Source organism: Cuculus canorus, chromosome 1, assembly GCF_017976375.1.
Source record: "Cuculus canorus isolate bCucCan1 chromosome 1, bCucCan1.pri, whole genome shotgun sequence".
Classification (NCBI taxonomy): domain Eukaryota; kingdom Metazoa; phylum Chordata; class Aves; order Cuculiformes; family Cuculidae; genus Cuculus; species Cuculus canorus.
This window is the reverse complement of record NC_071401.1, coordinates 164306481-164325843: the sequence shown is the minus strand read 5'-3', so window position 1 is coordinate 164325843 and position 19363 is coordinate 164306481. Positions and strand designations below refer to the sequence as shown.

The window sequence follows — 19363 nt, the reverse complement described above, 5'->3', positions numbered from 1 at the left end:
CACATTAAATGTTGTTGTTGACTAATAAACATTTGCTTTCAACTGAAAAGTGCACAATTTCACCTTTTCCTTTCTGAATGAAAAACTTCTGAAAAAAGAATGAAATTGTTATAAAGAGTAGGAAGATTTACTTTAAAAAACCCCAATATTAAGTATTATACAGGCTTGTAAAAGTTGAAATACTTACAAGCTAGTGTGGGTCTGCTACCAATTGCCAGTTTATAGTAATGCAATGCCTCCGAAAACCTGCTATTTTCTTGAAGCAGTAATCCTCTGCACAAGGGGAAAAAAAAAAAAAAAAAAAAGAAAAAGAGAGAGAGAGGGGGAGGTTATTGCAAAGACTAATTTAAAAATGAATATTGAAAACAAAACTAAGGTAATGAAGAAAAATATGTTTACTGGTATTTCAGAGATACAACTTCTCTGCAATTTACTAGCAATTCAGTGCAAAAATTATTTTCTGTGAACTCAGGATTAATTCATAGACATCAGGTGCATCCATCTGGCTTTAACAAAGCAGATGTTAAATGCGATAGTTTTGGCTTCCATGGAAACCAGGAGATTCATTTACTTAGTTGAGAAAATGGTAGACGTGAGACGTCTTAAAGTGGATGGAGTATGATGGAGGTATTTGTAAAAAAGTCATTCATGTTTAGCCTGTTATCTTTTTTTGACTTGAAATAAGCAAATCTTTTTCAGGTGCACGATAAAGTTAACCACCTAATACTTTGCACACATTACCTTAACCAGTCCTTGTCGAGCAATTTCACTAGATTATCCACTGCACAGCTAAATACTTACATCAGTTCAATTTTTTCCTGTCTTCTTTCTGCTCCAAACAAATTTAATAACTGAAGAGGTATAAAAAAATGATACAGAATACTTATAGTTCTCGGCTAGTTTCATAATACATGGGCTTTAATTAAAGCTTTTAAGACAAGTATCCTTGTTAGCTATAATTTGCACCAGCTAACCACAAATTCATGAGAAATAAATAGTCTGGACATCATTGACATGAATTCACAATCGTATGCTTAAATGAAGGTTCAAAGCATTATAGAGTTCCTACAGTTTCAGCTGAAGAAAACCATAAATAAATTTAAATCACAAATCCTTAAAAATTAACTGTTCAGGGTGCAGACTCAGGCTTTATTACACAGGAGTGGATGTCCATCTTCGTATACCTCAAAGTATCCAGGAAAAAACAAATGAAGCTACTTCTTTTAGGTGGGAGGGTTATTGTATCTCTTTGTAGTTTCCCTAACCTACAGCAATTTTGCCTTCTTTCCCTGTGTTTTTATCTGCTGATAGCTTTTCAAACTGCAAAGCACTTGGACTGTTTCCATCTCCAATCTCTAATCAGAGATATTTTATTCCCCTCCAAAAACCTCAGAAAACTTCCTGTATTAAACAAGTAGAGTTTGGGGGAAGAAAAGAGTAGGGCAGTTAGCTAAAGGAGTAACCACCACTGTTTGCATCCTACTGTTGGGTTAGAATTTAACAGAATGGAGATATTTAACAAATATCTTGTTTTTTTCTATAATACCTATCAGCACCATGTGGCCTTGCTTTTGAAACTCTCTCTCAACTATCTTTGGATTAGGTAGTAAATCACTTTTAATATTAGATTAGTGCAAAAATAATTATCATTTTTGTCACTGTAAAACATGATGCTTATTTTTGTATAAACTTTTATTTAACTGTGTTCAGGTAGTGTACCATTTTAAAATGCAGAATTTGTTCTACTTATTTATGCTAGTGGTTTTGTTTTCACCATTTATTCTTGTTAGTATTATGCTGTCAAATTAAACATGAAAAAAAAGCAAATTTGAGCAATTTTGTTGTCCAAGTTCAAAAGGGGCCGCAAAGCAGCGGAAACTGCTAGCAATATCAACGAAGCATTTGTCATGGGGACTGTCAACGAACATGTAGCCAGAAATTGGTTCCAAAAATTTTGTAATGGAAACAAAAGCCTTGAAGATGAAGAGAGTTGTGGCTCTCCTTCTGTGACAGATGACAACCAGCTGATGGACATTATTGGAGCAGAAATGTGCAACAACTCAAGAGCTTGCAGAAAAACTAAACGACCACTTAACATTTTTTGAGAGTTTCACCAAATTGGAAAATCAAAAGAGCTCAACAGATGGGTGCTGCACAAGCTGAATGAAAAATTAAAAAAATCACCATCACAAATTCTGCTCTGCACTTGAAAAACAATAGTTTTTGAACTATGTGGATCACAACAAAAATGATCCATTTCTTGATTCCATTATGACAAGTGACAAAAAAATGCATTCTTTATGACAGCTGATGGCATTCTTCACAGTGGGTGGATCAAGCTGAAGCATTGAAACACTTCCCTGAACCGAAGCGGCATCAAAAAAAAAAAGGTTACAGTCACCATTTGGTGGTCAGTAAGTGGAATCATCCAATACAACTTCTTGAATCATGGTAAAACCATCACAGCAGAGAAGTATTGCCAAGAAATCCAAAAAACCCACACCAAGAGATGCAATGTTTAATCACATTATTAGTCAACTGCACAGGACTAATCCTTCTCCATGACAAAGCCCAACTGCACATCTCTCAGAAGCTACACAAACTGGGATACAAAACTCAAACTCATCGAGCTGATTCACCAGACCTCTTTCCCAATGATGATCGCATTTTCAAGTCTCTGAACAACTTCCTTCAAGGGAAGTTCAAGGAGAAGTTCAAAACACCTTTGATTTGAAGAATTCATCAGTTCTAGGACTCTAGAATTATATGCTACTCAAATAAATAGACTTGTTGAAAAAAAAAGCCTAGATCCTAATGGTTGTTATTTTGATTAATAAATATCATTCTAAGCTGAGACACACTGTGAGATATACTAATATTGCACAACTTACATTTAGCTGGTACTTGCAGAAATCTGAGCACTGAGTGAATAGCATTCAGGATATTTTGGGCATGGCAACAAAGTTTCTAACTAGTGGCAAATGACTTGCAAGGAGCAAGAGGTACAGTTGTGATGATAATAACAACATTTTCTAAATTTTCTAGAATCTGAACTCTGTTTATTCTACAAATCTTTACAGACTTTAATTATTCCAAGGAAAATTATTATTGTGATGGTATTTTGACGATGTTTTCTGCTGATACCAGTAGAAATAACATAAAAATAAATATAGAGCAACCTAAAAATAAATTAGTTGTATGGATTGACATTTAAGCTGCTTCTTACTTTTAAAAAAACCCTCCACATTCTTACACAAAATTTTGGGATAAATTTATCACAGAAATTCCATTCTTATTTTGTTCTGTAATAAATAATTTCACATATTAAGAGAAGTAATACAGCAATTGGTCAACAAAGTAAATTACTTTGGTAATTGTATGACATTTCAGCCTTTAGTATAAAACAACTTTTATTTATAAATATTACCAAATTAATCTTCCTGTTCACTACATGCTCTAATACTGGAATTCTTGATTAATTACTTGATACTTTAGGTGTCCAGGTTTTCTTCCTACTCCTCTTCTGGAAGACTTTTTTACTTTTAAACCTTGTTCCATTAACAGATATTCTCATTCTCTCTAGATACATGCAAAATCAAACTGCCCAGATACAAGACTGAGTGCTGAATCCCAGCAAATACTTAGTGTTTTATTTCTACTTGCTATGAGGTTTGGTAGAGGAAAAAGAAGGAAATAAAAGGATGTAATCTAAAAAACCTTGACAAGGCACAGGACTGCATCTTCTCCTTGTGGAACTGGTCCTGATTGACTGCTAGTTTTCCCTTTGGTTCTGACAGTATGAAAATTACTAAATTTATGAGTCTCTAGTTTAGTTTCAGATTTTAAAAAGTCAGAAAAGGGCTCAAAAGAAAACAAAATTATTATTTTTAGTTCAATAAAATTAGTACTGTGGGCGTTATGCTTCTGAGAGATAACTGTCTTGGATGTACACCTATGAAGGGATAAATAGTTATTTATATAGATAAAAAGTTAAAATTATGAAAGCAACATTAAACTAAAATATTAGAAGAGTTTTAAGAGCAGATATATTTTACTTCCAAGGTGAAAAAACCAGATCCACTCTAGCTGCAAGATCAAATAAAGTGCAGGCATACAAATACGCTCACCAACCTCTACCTAATTATTCACAAAATGCAACTAAGACTAAACCCAAACACTTCAGATTTCGAGACTGCCAAAATTAATACTGGCTGTGAGATGTCGTGCTTCTCTTTTTAGAGCATGCATTATAATTCTGGTCTCTGACTACATTATTGCTCGCTATTACTTCCACAGGTCTACAGTCTCATTCACCACACGCAAGGAATATAAATGAGCAATAGTTCAATATTTGCTTCTGCCTCTATCTTTCTGCAAATGAAACACCGCATTCTGGTAAATATTTACCTTTTGAGCAAAATACAAAGAAGTTAGCTCCAGGATCAAATGACAAACTATTGTTTATATAAAAATTAGGTCTTGTATTCTTTCTATTGCTGCATTTCACAGCATCTAAGCCACTCCTAAGACAAACACAGTTATGATTTTCAGCTACGCATTACATCTGAGAGGCACACCTGAGGTTCTGAGAAATAGTGCAGTTCAGCCTCGCTGCCACATGACTAAGTCACTGGTCAGCAAAGATAGCAGGGTCAGTGAAGGAACAGCAGTCCAAAGCAAGGGCCCTGGGAGACGAGCAGGGATCTCATTCTTGATGCTTTCTGTTAGCTGCTCCAGCAACACTGAGTTCAGTCAGCAAGCCCCAGGATTGCCTCTGAAAGCAGCTCACCCTGAAAATTTCTCACCATGGTCAAGACAAATATGAAACAAAGAGACAGGCTCAAGTGTGTAATAACCAAAGGGAGTACATCCTTTACTACATGGCTGCAAAGAGATCATCAGAGCAAATGTTACCAAAAGGGTCTGTTCAGCACTTGAAGCTTTCCAAAGAAGCTGAGAATTTGAACTCAATTATCTTTGGAGTCTGTTAAGTTATATTAACAACTCTTCAACAAGCTTCAACTGGGAGTTTGATTATCTACTCTTTCCTTCTCCTTCAGAAATAGGTGAAATATGGATTTTTTTGTCACAGAAATACTTGCTTTTCCTTCACCAAAGTTGAATTTGGAGTTTCTTTCACTTCAGAACAGAGGCCAAAACCACGAGAAGGAAGTTCAATATGTCTCCTATGTCTTATTTTCACATGCTTTAGCATTTACCATCTTTCAGCTAGAGAATTTTCATCAATGACACTCAAAATGGATTTAAAATCATTAAAAGTAAAACTGAAGTGACTTTATAAATATACATTAAGGGCAAAATCTGAAATAAATGCCAATTCAACTAGGGAACTGCAGAGTGTCCTTCAAGCAAACTGACCGTGCCTGTACAGAAAGTAGTCGTGGTGTCATAACCTGTGAACTAATAGTTGCATAATTACCATAGTATGCTAAGCTTGCAAGAAATGAGCTGACTGGCTACAGAACAGAAGAGCATCAACAGAGGCAGATTAAATGGAACTCACAAGATATAACAATGCAAGTCCATGACTTCCTGTGGCATAATACATTTATTAGGCCTTGTGAACCACAAAATAAGCTTGTTTTTTTTCAAAACAGAGAGGTTGGCAAAAGGAGCGGCCAGCAACAAACAATTTTCAATGGGTAGCAGTCAAAGAGAGAAGCTACATAAATAGAAGCATTTGATGATCTCTTTCCATCTTTTTCAAGACACTAAAATATGAGGTTGGCTTCGCAGTTGCCTATGAAAGCGTTAAAGTCGAGAGAATTTAACAGATTAGAGGAGTAGCTGATTTCAGTGATGTACTTTTATTTGCTGACTGTTATACCTTATACTTCTGGGTAACAAGCACTGTTGCCATTTAGGACAGTTTAAACTGCATTAATTTAGATTACATAATTACTTGATCTCTATTTGAAGCTTTTTATGACTCTGTACATGTCATTTCCCATAGTGGCCAGATGTTTCAATTTTGTTATCTTAAATAAATTCCTAAAATTTCTGGAGACCAGCAGAAATTTTATTATTATTATTATTTTTATTTATTTAAAAGAAAGAGAGAAAAAAAAGAAAAAAAATGGCTCTTGCTAACATTAACATTGGGTTGGAGGTTTATCACTACTTCAGATATGAGTTTAAATGGGTTTGATAGATTGGGTGGTGGTCTGTCAATTAAGTGGCACCTAGGGTGAGCCAGGGGCCTCACAGCCTGATGTTGCTCAAGATAAAAAATAAAGACACACCTAAAAGCATATATTGAGCTCCCTGCCTTGCAGGCACGGTGAATGGCCGAGTCCCCACTTCTGATGACACAAGTGACCCTGCCAAGGGCCAATCAACAAATAGTAGTTGACCTAGTCCCCGCCAAGAGGCACCAAAATGTTATCAAAAGGTATAAAATTGATACCTGAAAACTGGTTTACTTGCTTTATATCTAATTGTTAACCAGATATAAGTGTTTAAGTTCTAACACACCAGAGAATTTATCAAGGCAATTTCAAATTTGTTTTAATCTGCCACTGGAATTAAACTACTTACTGCCTCCAGCACCGGAAAATTGTCTTTCTGATGGCAACCCCATTTGGGCTGAACCACACATATCAACCCCGTGAGTACCAGTCTCTAAAGAGGCTCTCACAGGTAGCTGGATTCTGACTTGTGGCAAAAACATGTATAAGCACCTACACATAACCCTTTAGTCATAAACCATCAACCAAGTCTGAGATTTTTAATCTTGTGACTCTACAGGTGGGCCCCCTTAGACACCTGTATGAATCTCACCCGTTTAACACGACACCTCCTTGAAGTTCCTGCCATCTGTTTGTTCAGCCTGATTTTGATAATCCCAATTACTTCTTTCCTTCCTTAGACAACCCATTTCCCTTCAGCTGATTGCTAGAGTTGAAGTCAGAAGCCAGCAACGGCAGATGGAATCTGTTCTTCCTCACCTACTGGCTCTCAAAACTTTTTGACAAAATTAGTTCTTTTCCCCTCACCTGGAAAGCAGTGATGAATGGACTACTGGGAATGTAAAAAAAACGGTAAACTCTTTCTAAAAAAAGGTTTGGTGCCTGTGTATTTCCATCTATTTTGGGGGGGGGGGGGAAGACTAAATTAGCCAAAACTTCTCAATTTTGCTAATTTATCTAATTTATCTAATTGCACACTCAAACAACTTAAAGTTTGTTTTTCATGCTCAATACTATGCTTTATTACACTGAAGACATCTTCAAAAAGTTCAGGGTGTATTTGTAATGCTGAAAGACATAGTTCTACTCCACTTCATTTTAAAGGAGACAGTTGATTCTGTTCAGGAAGTTCCTTCTATAGCCGGGAGTGGATCTGTTCTTGACATGCCTTTCCTCTTCTTTGTTCACACTTTTGAATGCTAACTGCTCTTTGGATATCAATAGAAGAGAGGAGAAAAGGCAGATGGAAAGAATACAAAAGTAGTGATACAGTGTAAAGCATCGAATGTAAGCCAGTGGTGGAGCAAAGCAGTTTGCACCCATTGAGTATGTACCTATTTTTAGTGGTTATAGAGACACAAAGCCTTCCATCTTCCTTACACAAGGATGAACAAAGGTAAGTATATCCTTGAAATAAGGATGCTTGATACAGAAAAGTAAGCTCAAGTGATAAAATTGGATAAAGAGCTTAAAGTCTTCTGGTATTTTTTAATAAAATTCCTACACTTGGTAAGAATATCAAGCTAAATAAACAAAAAAACCCCTCTCCCGGAAAAAACAAACAAACAAACAAACAAACAAAACCAAACAAAACACAGGAGCAGTTGGTTCAAGTTTGCAGCTCCAAAACTTTCGTCCTTTCCAGTCCACCTGCCAGCTGTAAGGCAGATAAATTAAAACGTTAATTGAAATATGTAACTTCTGTTCAAAGAAACTTTACTGACATAATTGGGAAAATGTGAAATTGATCAGATGGAGGGAGAGCAGGGAAGAAGTTAATGGCTCCTTTAGCTTAGTAAAAGAAGAATGAAGTTCCTGTCTAGAAATATATGAGGATGAAATTACTTGGAAAAGAAAAAGCTACTTAAACCATCCAACATAAAGTAAACAGTTATAAATTGACCATGAATTAATTTAGGATTAAGTAGGAGGTAAGTTCCAACTATCACAGCAGCAAAATTTTGGAATTACTTTACAACAGGATTTCTTTTGCCTGCATTGCTTCTAGCAAATTTTACAGTGGAGTGTGAAACGTTTAGGAAACGAAGGATATGTGCTGACTGCTTGCAAGAGCAGCAGACTTCAGCCAGTGACTTAGAAGTTTCTCAAAATTCTGTTTGTCTAATACAAGAAAAGTGAGAAAAAAAAAGCAAAACCCAGAAGTCCTGACCCTCTAAGACTACACACATTGCTTCTACACAATTGGTCATTTAAACAAATGCTGAAAAACATTTCTCCCTAATGAGTTCTTTGCATCTTGAATTCTCTAAGCTGCAAACTTCTATCTATCTTGCTTGATCAACAACTTGAAAAATCTTCCTGTTTTCTTTCTCTGCCTTGGTTTTGACCTAAAGTCACTGAATAGTAATGGCATAAAACTGTTTTCAGGGTCTGAAAAGCAGCCACAAAATATAGTCAGTAGACAGTCTATAGTTTTTTCTCAAATAACATGTTAATCTCCTCCTGGTGTAGTCCTTTTAAACCCAGTGGGTCTACTTAGAAAGCAAACTCCTTAGTGGCTAAAGCTGGCCTAAAGTGACCACATACAACACACAGGAACCGTTAAGTGTCATCAAGGTCAATATGTGTGTTAGAGAAACAGCTGTACAATTTTCAGACAAGGTACAGCATTGAAGTAGTTTAATCAATTTTATTTTGCTGGTTCATAACAGCTAACACAGAGCCTGTTAACTAGTATCTTGCCATGACTGCACTACATCCATACCTCAAGCTACATTCATCCCACTGATTTCAGGTCAGATTATCAACAAAGAACTATATTTAGCTAAATGGTATGCTGGCAAACAAAGAAACAAATGGCAGAAAATCCTCTTTTATTCCCCACACGGATGTGTCTCCAGCCACTGAGCAACAGAGGATGTGCTTTGTCTAAGGCAACTCTTTCGCTGTCATTTGCAAAACTACTTGGTAGAAAGACAGGTATGGTTCCTACAGCAGCCCTGTACATGAAACGGTCAAGCCTGGTCTTTAATTAAGGCTTTTCTGTTTTGTGGGGGGGTTTTTTTGGTTGTTTTTTTTTTTTTTTTAAAGTAATTAAGCCATTTAACTACTCTGCTAAATGAGTGTTAACCTTTTGTAAGTCTACAACTAGCTTTCATTAACAAGAGAGCCACTCATTAAGGAACAGTACAAATAGGGATGTTTAATGTTGTCCAATAACATCCTGTTAGCAAATACATAAATGGAAAATAATTCCTACTTTTGTAATCAATACCATACATAGCCAGTAAGCGTTAAGACAGAATGACCATTCCCTTTTTAGAACTCACTAAACACAATTATACAGAACCCCAGTAGTTTAAAAAAAAAAAAAAAAAAAAAAAAAAAAGAAAAAAAATCAAAGCAAAATAATCTCTTGTCATTCAGATAGTGCAGTCAAAACCCTGTCCATTCTTCCAGTTGTAGCAAAGAGTTTTCCAAGCGCAAGCAAACTTGGTCAGCATATACAGTCCTGTTCTTTTCTCTGTTACTGGAGCATTTCAGTTGGGACTACCACAATTCCAGTATTGTATCAATTCTTACAACCTCTGTTTCCTTGACAGAGAGAGGGCTGCCATAGGCAGGAAGAGCAGCACTGCTCCTGACTTTCTGCCTCTTCTGGACACCGGGCAGTGGTTCCAGCAGTGCTCAAACAAGACATCTATTCCCCTTCACATGCCCCAGCAGGCAACATAGGTTAAGTCCTGCAGAGAACTTCTTACGAGAAGAGCCTTTTACAAAATGGAAAGGCAACGTCTCCCATTCAGTCTAGGAGTCCCACAATTATTTTTCTAATTTTATATATGGACAAAGTTTACATAAAGACTACGAACCACCACAATTTCAAATATTGAGGCATGTAATTGAGTAGCTAGGTCACTGTATGTATTTCAGCTCTCAATACTACAAACAAAAATATCTACTTCATGCAGGCCCTACAAAGAGCCCCGGAGCAGAGTTTTGCACTGCAGGACACCACCAGTGACCAAAGTGACCTTTGGGTACTACCTCAAGAGCCGATCTCACAACAGAGTGAAATTTTATCAAGATAATGTTTGTTACATTAAGATACACATTTCAGCCATTGTCTTCAACAGAGGAAGAACTAGCTGGCAAAGCAGAGATTAATTCCAAACAGGTTTGCAACAAGTTTGCAATCGCAGCTGAGAAAAAAAACCAATCAAATACTTAGACAGACAGCAGACTACACATCCTCATCACTTTTTAACTCAGCATCCTCCATTGTAAAAACATGTAGGCTACCAAGGAAGAGGAAACATAATTCTGACTTGTTTCCTACTACATGAAGTGGTGCAGCAAACTTGTCTCAGGCAAGTTCAACTACAGTTCAACGTGGGTTAGTAGGTAAGTCTGCTTTCAGTGCTTTTTGTCTCTGATAGTTCAGCAAAAGACATTTTTTATGCCAGCATCCTTAAAAAGCAGAATCAGATGAAACACAATTTCAGATGTTATATAGGCTAACAAAAACAGAGAAGGAAGAACTTCACTAACATTGCTTTTTACCCAAGAATGTGGAGTTAAGCTTTGCATATAACAAACTTCCGCAATCCCAGACTTTGCAGAACTAAAATTTCAGTTAGTATTTCAGACTACAACCTAAGAGAAATCTAAGAAGTCCACAGTTATTGACACAATACCCTAAGTTTTTACCGAAAGTAAAGTTTATGGAAATTCAAACTTTGACCTTACTCGAAGAAATCAAATTATTTAAATACTAAACTCGTACACACAACGCTGTATCATTAAAGGCAGAATGAGGCATTTTGGGAAAGAAGCAAGAGGATGGCTGTTCGACAGACATTTAACATTTATAGGTTATTGTATATCCCAAAAATACAATGTTGAAGGTAATTAGTATAATTTTAAAGGATTATTCAATATTTGTGTGAGATTGTGAATATCTTTAAAACTGGCTGAAAAACTCAAGGTAATATAGATTACTGATACTGATGACAAAAGAACACCCTAAGCAGAGCCAGCCCTAAATACAAATACATGCAAAACTTTTTTTGACTGATTTTACTTTAGGCAATAATTAGAAACAATATGAAACTACAAAAAAAAACATGAGCTTTAAGTAACAACCATAAGGCAACAAAGGCTGAAAAGGGAAAAACTAAAAATAATTTGGTTGTAATCTACTAAACATTGGCTACTGAACATTGTCTTCTTGTGTGGAAGAAAAAATTACTGGTCTTCTACAGCTCTGTCCTAGGTACTTCACAGTACTAAAATACACGGATTCCACTGTTTAAAGAAAAGGCATGGAAAAGGATCCAGGTTTATGCTGATTTACTATCCTATGAAATATAGCTTAAATTAGCAGTGTTACATAGCTTTGAGAAGTTGGCTTTCAGATTTATTCGTAAAAATTACCTGCAGTGCAGTCTCAAGACATCAGAGAAGTTATTTATAAGAGGCCATTTTATATATATTTCTTAAGTACAAGCTGCCTTATTAAAGTCATATTGTAATACATTCTCTGTCTACAGTATAACACAACTGAAATCCTTTCTGCACTGAAATTGCTATGAAAATCCTAAATTATTTCAGAGTTGCCAGGAATTTGCCCATTGAGGTTTCCACGAAAGTTTCTGAGAACAACCTTCCAAACAAAAATTCTAGCCCTCAGCCTAAGCTCTGGTTTCCTAAATTCTAGGCCACAGATTCTATCTCCAAGACATGCTAGGTCACAAGCTATCCTGAGGTATAAGATATGCACCAGTCATACTTATTTGGACCTAAGAAATGTCAACAGAACAAACCCATTTAAACTCATATCTGAAGTAGTGATAAACCTCCAACCCAATGTTAATGTTAGCAAGAGCCATTTTTTTCTTTATTTCCTCTTTCTTTTAAATAAATAAAAATAATAATAAAATTTCTGCTGGTCTCCAGAAATTTTAGGAATTTATTTAAGATAACAAAATTGAAACATCTGGCCACTATGGGAAATGACACGTACAGAGTCAGAAAAAGCTTCAAATAGAGATCAAGTAATTACATAATCTAAATTAATGCAGTTTAAAGTGTCCGAAATGGCAAGAGTGTTTGTTACCCAGAAGTATAAGGTATAACAGTCAGCAAATAAAAGTACATCACTGAAATCAGCTACTCCTCTAATCTGTTAAATTCTCTAGACTTTAATGCTTCCACAGGCAACTGCGAAGCCAACCTCATATTTTAGTGTCTTGAAAAAGATGGAAAGAGATCATCAAATGCTTCTATTTATGTAGCTTCTCTCTTTGACTGCTACCCATTGAAAATTGTGAGTCAATGATTTGTTCCTTGATCAGATAGCACCTCGATTTGTTATTGCTGTGAGTGAACACTGGGTTGCACATGCCAATTAATTTGTATCAAATACTGAAGCATAAGTGTTTAGAAAAAATAAAGAGGATGTAAGACTACAATCTACTTAGGATATAGTCTGGCTAAAATATAGTAATTAGAAAGGATTGTAAGGTGCTATTTTCCTAAAGTTCTACTAAACAGCTGTTTCAGTTTCAAAGGCATGTACTAAAAATCTGAAACAGCAAACCTAATTCACCTCATGTAAGCACACAGAAGATGTATTTTTCCATTATAGTATTTTTTGTAAAAGACTCCCATAGAACTTCATGCCATGAATGGGTTGAATTTGCAAAGGAGCTCCTCAGAGCTTACGCTTAAAATAATTGATTAATTTGTGGTCTTATAATATCAAAGCCCACTCCGTTCACTATCTAGTTTTCATGCTGGATATGGAAGTATCCAATACAGAGAAAGACTATAAAAGCAAAACAAACTTATGCAAGATTCTTTTTTGCATATGCATGGATATACATATACTATATAGCAAACACTTCCCTCTGAATATACTCCTCTAACTTTCACAGGTATACGCAAATAGCTTCATGGCTTATATATTCCAAACAGCATTTCAGTTAAATTCCATTTACACAAATTCAGTAGAATTTCAAGAAATTTTCTATTCAACAGAAATTATAGGCATGTATTTTACACATCAATGGAAAGCTGGAAGATTATCAGCTTGTTCTGAGAACAGCAAAACTATTGAAATCTGATTTCTTTTATAGCTTTTTATCTTTATCACCCAACCCCCTTTCCTCTTATTTTTCTGGTATTAACTTCAGTTTCCTTCTATGATATAGGAAGACACAAAAGTACTGTATAAGCATACAAAAAAATTTAATAGTTATAATTTTCATCCTCAAAATGAAGGCCATATAAGAAAATTAGGAGTATCAATTCTGTCACTTTTTGTCCTATAGTCTTCAGCTGGGTTCAGTAATTATTTTTTTTTAATGTAAGCAGGAGTTTCTTCTTAAAAATATGCATTTCACACTCTCCATTGCCTAACAGAGACCAAAAATTTATGTGCATACATGTATGTGTGGAATTGTATGATTATTAAAAATATACATATTTTAAGATATTAATTTTATTTCAGAATAGAAATTTGATCATTAAATTATTATTAGTTTCCAGTATGCTTACCCATAGGGCAAATTAATGAAATGGGCAAATTATTCCCTCTTAAACAAGGAAAAAAAGATGGAAAACCTCTATTAGAGTACACTTAATTTTCAGATATTCTAAACGGCTATTTTAAACTAGACTTACATGCAGAACATTATCAGTTTATTTATTTATTAAAGAAGTTTACTGTTTGTGTTTAGGTTCTTGCACACACAGTTTCTCTCACATACACATTTTTCTGCTGCACTCAGGACTTTATTTTCATACTACTACCTAATGAACAGCAGTCACCTGGATTTTGTTCTCCACACACATCGTGAAACAACAATGCACATCTGTTGAAGGTGCCTGCATCGCAGCAGAGCCCTGCTCAGGTTGGGTGGGTGATGACAGGAGGGGAAGGAAGGGTGAGCAGCGGCACGATGAGCTATGCTGAGCAGGGAGCAGAGAAGAGGCTCAGCCAGGATAATCAGCCCTGTCCCCACTGGGATGGACAATACGATTCTGCTTCAGTGAGAAACTTAGCACGACACTAGCTTCTGTCTTCATGATTTGCTATGTTAATTAGTCGGAAAATCTTTTCCCTGCTCTATCACTATTTTGATGCTCGCAGTATTTATTCTCTTACCCACCTACAACAGGTGAGGACTGAACCTTTCTTGAACCTGTGCTGCTCTGAAGTCAGTCACAGGAGAAAAGTATTTTGCTATTTTGACTTTTCAGACCTCTGGAGTTAAGAGAGTTATTGGCTTATGCTAGAAATTGTTTACACTCAATCCCCCCACAAAGTGTTATTCAAATTTTAAAAGAAGTCTAAATAACACCTCTGTATTTTACCTGAGTCAGAAACGGATGGAGTGCTACAGTTGTCTGCCCATGTGTCTATATTTTGTACAAGTGTGGAGGTTTTTTTGCTTCGTTTAAAGCAAACATATTTCTAAGTTTACCTTCTACATACCCAATACATGAATACAGGATCATGTTGACAAAGAAAAGGTCCTGTTCTCCCCATAGTTTAAGGAACATGATGAATGAAATGACTAGCATAAAGCAACAGCTAACATAATCTTCATTTCCAGCAAGTACATCAACAGCTCCATTCACAATAGTTTTCACAGATGATCCCACTCCAGGAAAGCCACACATACTTACAAATTATAAAGCATATCAGCCATGTTGCTGCGGTAGTACAAGGCATTTCTATAGGCGCTTTCAGCTTCAGAAATCTTGCTCTGGCTCTTGAGAACATTTCCAAGGTTACCCCATGCTGTCAAGAGGAGAAAACAGTATTCAGAAAGAGCTACAATCCAATTACACATGACAGAGTTATCTGAGTATCAGGAAGTTCCTCAGGGAGACAATCCCCACAAAGAAACAATTTTTATAGAAGGGGAGGTTGGTTGTTTTCTTTCTGCCAGTTCTCTGTATCTCCCCATCTTACTGTGAGACTCACATTTCAGAGCAGTGATTTGCATACATTCTGCATACTTACAGCTTTTGGGTGGGAAAAGTATCTTTAAGAACAAAATATGTCTCTATGCTTTAGAAACCACTATAGGAAAGGGAAAAGACCGTTTTATTTTATATTGACTTTAAGCAAAAATCCCCAGAGTGGAATGTGGAACTGGGGCATCTTCATAGTTTTAGCTTTTTTTTTTTTTTTTTTTTAAGGCTTTCTACTCTAAACAGCAAGAAATTTTCCCAGAGTAGACACTCACTGAAGTATGAAAATTGACAAATGATGCAGGAATTGAAAGACTGGTTAGGTAAGTAACCAGGATTAAAAGCATGCCATATGGATATAAACATATTACATAGATCATTAGTATCCATTTTCTACTTGGAAAACATGTGGCTCCTTTCCATACAATTTATTGTATTATTCAATGTGCTTTTACATCCCATCTATAAAGGACTTGAGGTAAAAAATGTTTACAGCTCCACATGTATTCCCTTTGCAGTTTTGTTGAGTGGCACAAAAACTGTACTTACAAAAGAAACTGGAACTAGTGTTTTATAGAAAACACAGCCCATGTTATTCATAATTCAGGAAGCTAACTTAACTGACATAATTGTAGTCTATGTGCATACACAGAAAAAACACATTATGCTTATAAATACATCAAATTCATTTCATAAAACAGTTCTACATTCACAAGTATTTTTTTTTTTACGAGCAAGAGTAATGGAAAGATGATGCGTGTCCTTTCCACAAAACACGCAATACATGGCAAACTATTCTTTCTTCCAGACGCACTAACCGTACACATTAGCCCAAGTAGCCGTTAAAATTCTGCTTCTTCAGTTACTGAAGCCCTTTTTTAACAGGAATTTGTGTCAGTCTCGGGTCACGCAAACTTTCAATGTAGTTTTAACATGACACAATTTAAAAGGTGGACAATTATGTCAGCTATATATTTCTTCCTTAGGAAGTGCGCTGCTTTCAATCTGTTGTCGTTTGCTGCAGAAGCAATCCTGGCACAAGGGTGGAAACAGCAGCAAACACAGCATTTTCTTCTGAGCAGAATAAGCTAATCATTGCTGGGAAATCCTTTGAGGATTCACAAAAATTATCTTACTGTGCACAACACATTTTGTAAAAACAAAGCGAAAAAAAAAATAATTCCATGAGAAAACAGCTATCACTCCTGTGTCACTTACATTTTTAAACTATTATTTTATAAGATGAGAATAAATTAAAAAGTTATTTATCACTATATTGGCAGAAGTCACAAAAATGTGCCATCGTTCTCTTGTTTAATGAAATAAAGCTGCTAAAAATATTCTCTGACTCACTCAATTTTTACAATCTTTGCTAGCATACATGCAGAATTCTGAATTTACTTCCCCATTACTGCTACTATTTACTTACATGTATAAAACATTTTGGAAGCACTAATTAAATTGACTAGCCAGCTTGTAAGCATTAAGTCTGTAAGAAAAGCATACATTTTTTTTTTTTAAACTCATCTGTGAAAACACACTCTGATGTTGCTTCGGCGGTACATGACCATCCAGTTTCCCACAGCTGTATGAACCATATAATCTGTAGCTATAATACTTATATTCTCACTTTAGTCTCCCACAACAGAGGATTACACCAAATGACTATCTGGACTACTGATAATATTTTCCTGCTATATAGTTACTTGCTCCCAATCACTTCGAAGCTCATTAACTGAAAAGACATAGGAGAATTATTTGGTTCACCTTTTTGTCTGTTAGACTGGAAAAAAACTCTATTAACACTGTTAGATGTAATAGTTTCTCCACTAGACTTGATTTCTTCCTGTATGCATGATTATTTAACTGAGTTATTACAATTTTTAAGGCAATACCTCATTTTACATTCTGCAAAATAATGTGTCAAGCTTTTAATATTAATCAATATTTAACCTGCATTATTTAATTTGAAAATTATTCAATTCAGACTTGTAAAATTGTGAATTATTAATTTAATTAAGGTGATAGACTAGAAGAAGCGATAATAGCAGAAAATAGCAAACATCAACCATGATAATCTCACAATTTGTCATTAAAAGAAACATGAAAACCAAGGTCTTTTTACATGCCCAAACTACAAAAGCTTGGTATAAATCTTCACATCTATTTAAATACAGATTTAGTTAGACAAATGACCTAGTTCTGGCTGGAGATGAAGGCACATGGAACATTTTGTAGACTAAATGCTTATTTGTAGAGATCACACTCATAGCCCTAGAAGTTACTAACATCTATCATCCGCAGCAACCACATCATCTTGGTTTCTTGTATATGAGAGAGTGAAAAAGAGGATAGTCTACACGGAAAAGAGACTATATCAGTTACTCAAGGAACCGCACTTCTTTTCTGTCTTAAGTAGTGCAACTAACCTTAGGAAAAACAAAGAATTTGAATTATTAACTACATATTCAGCATCCAATTTCTCAACCCATATCTCAAGATAAATTTCTCCTGCAAAGCTGTAATAACATTAGTTCAACTACATGTACATTCAACAACATAAATCAAAATTTTACCTGGTCATGAAGCCACATCCCTATTAAAAACATACTTTATGGCTTCAACTAAATTTCAACACTCAACTGTTTTTCATCTGTACATGGTGAGAAATTAAAAATTAATATTTTCAAAGGAGAAAAACTAGGTCAGCAATTCTGGAATTTAGAATGGATTTTAATTCCACTTATTTTTTATATATATTTTTCATATAAAATCAGTAATACCTGAAATTGCAAAAGGAAACATTTTATAATCAGAATATATACCACAATTTAATCTTCAGGTTCTTCTCTATTGGGGACTCCATTCAGCACGAGAAAAAATGCAAGTTGTGAATTAAACAGTTTTATACTATTTACTTTTTGCCTGCTGCTTAATTCCCTGCACACCAACTAGGAGACCAAAATAGTCCCTGGTCTTTTAGATATAATACTTCATCATACAACAGCAATAAAGGTAACATTCACATCTCACACACCTACGAAGCAGTCAGCCTATTCAAATTTTTCTTCTTCACATACTTTCCCAGAGATCATACTCAATACAAATGGACAAATTAAAATTTAAAACTTGATTTCATCATCTTGTATGCTAAGCCACTGACAAACTGAAAAATCTCCTAATGCTTGAGACTTCCTACAGTAGTTACATCTCTTTGCAGCAAAATGGAACATTTTAAAGGTTTATTGCTGTTGCTTTTAAGTAAATAGCAGGAAAAAACATGTAGCACCAAATGAGAAGATAAATAATTGTTTAAGTATTATCATTTTGGCCATATCAGACTAGATTTTTATTAGATTTTGAAGATGACTTTTATGCCACCTTGCAGTGACAGTAGGTTAAATTCTGAGGCATTTAATTGCTTTCAAAATGAAATTAGTATCACAAATTTAAGCTTCAAATTTGACATTATAAATTTCTGAACAATCTCATAGAAATTAAGGATTAAGATTTACCAAGTCTACAAAATACCAGGCTGACATTTTAAACCTTCTCTAAACCCCTTTATTCTGGAACAGAGCAAGACATACAACACTGAAGGAGGAACAATGTTGTCCAATCTAATCAGCCTGAATTTAAGGAGCACACCCCACTAAAGAGAACAGTCAAACTTTCAGCTTGCAATTGAATTATGAAAACAAATGAGAACTGAAATGACTGTGTGCAAATACCTTCCATTTAAATAAATCTTTCTCATTCTACTGAATCAAGGATTATGCCATGCTATTGAGTGAAACAGAAATAATAAAACAGCAAAGTAAAGTTTCAGAGAAAAGCTCTCAGGTGGTGTAATATGTAGATTACTTACACCAATAGTTTGCTTTAAAAAAACCCAAACCAAATCATATATCAGTTACAAAGATAAACCAAAGTATTAAAGGAGGACTCTCCTTCCTACCCATCACCCCTATATAATCAGTGCAAAATGAGATAATAATAAAATCTATTTGGAATTCCGCAATCTGTTAAGCATACCTGTTGCCTAAATATCTCTGCTGAAACAGGAAGGAAAAAAAATCCCCCAAAAAATCCCTATTAAATCACTGTAATGCAACATGGTAAACTTTTAAAAATAATATAGCAAAGAAAGGGCAAATAAAGGAAAATACTATATTTCCCAGGGTGTTACGCTCGAGGCACAACTATCA

At 35.2% G+C, this 19363-nt stretch overlaps 1 protein-coding gene across 2 annotated transcripts in view; it reads right to left on the bottom strand.

Moving 5' to 3' along the window:
- Positions 1-19363, bottom strand: part of TMTC2 (transmembrane O-mannosyltransferase targeting cadherins 2) — a 251537-nt gene that overhangs the window by 71013 nt on the left and 161161 nt on the right. For both annotated transcript variants that reach the window (XM_054079749.1, XM_054079756.1), the window contains exons 4-5: positions 14865-14979; positions 188-273 (exon numbers count right to left, since the gene is read on the bottom strand). In XM_054079749.1, the coding sequence (XP_053935724.1) occupies positions 188-273; positions 14865-14979 (201 nt within the window). The remainder of the gene's footprint in view (positions 1-187; positions 274-14864; positions 14980-19363) is intronic.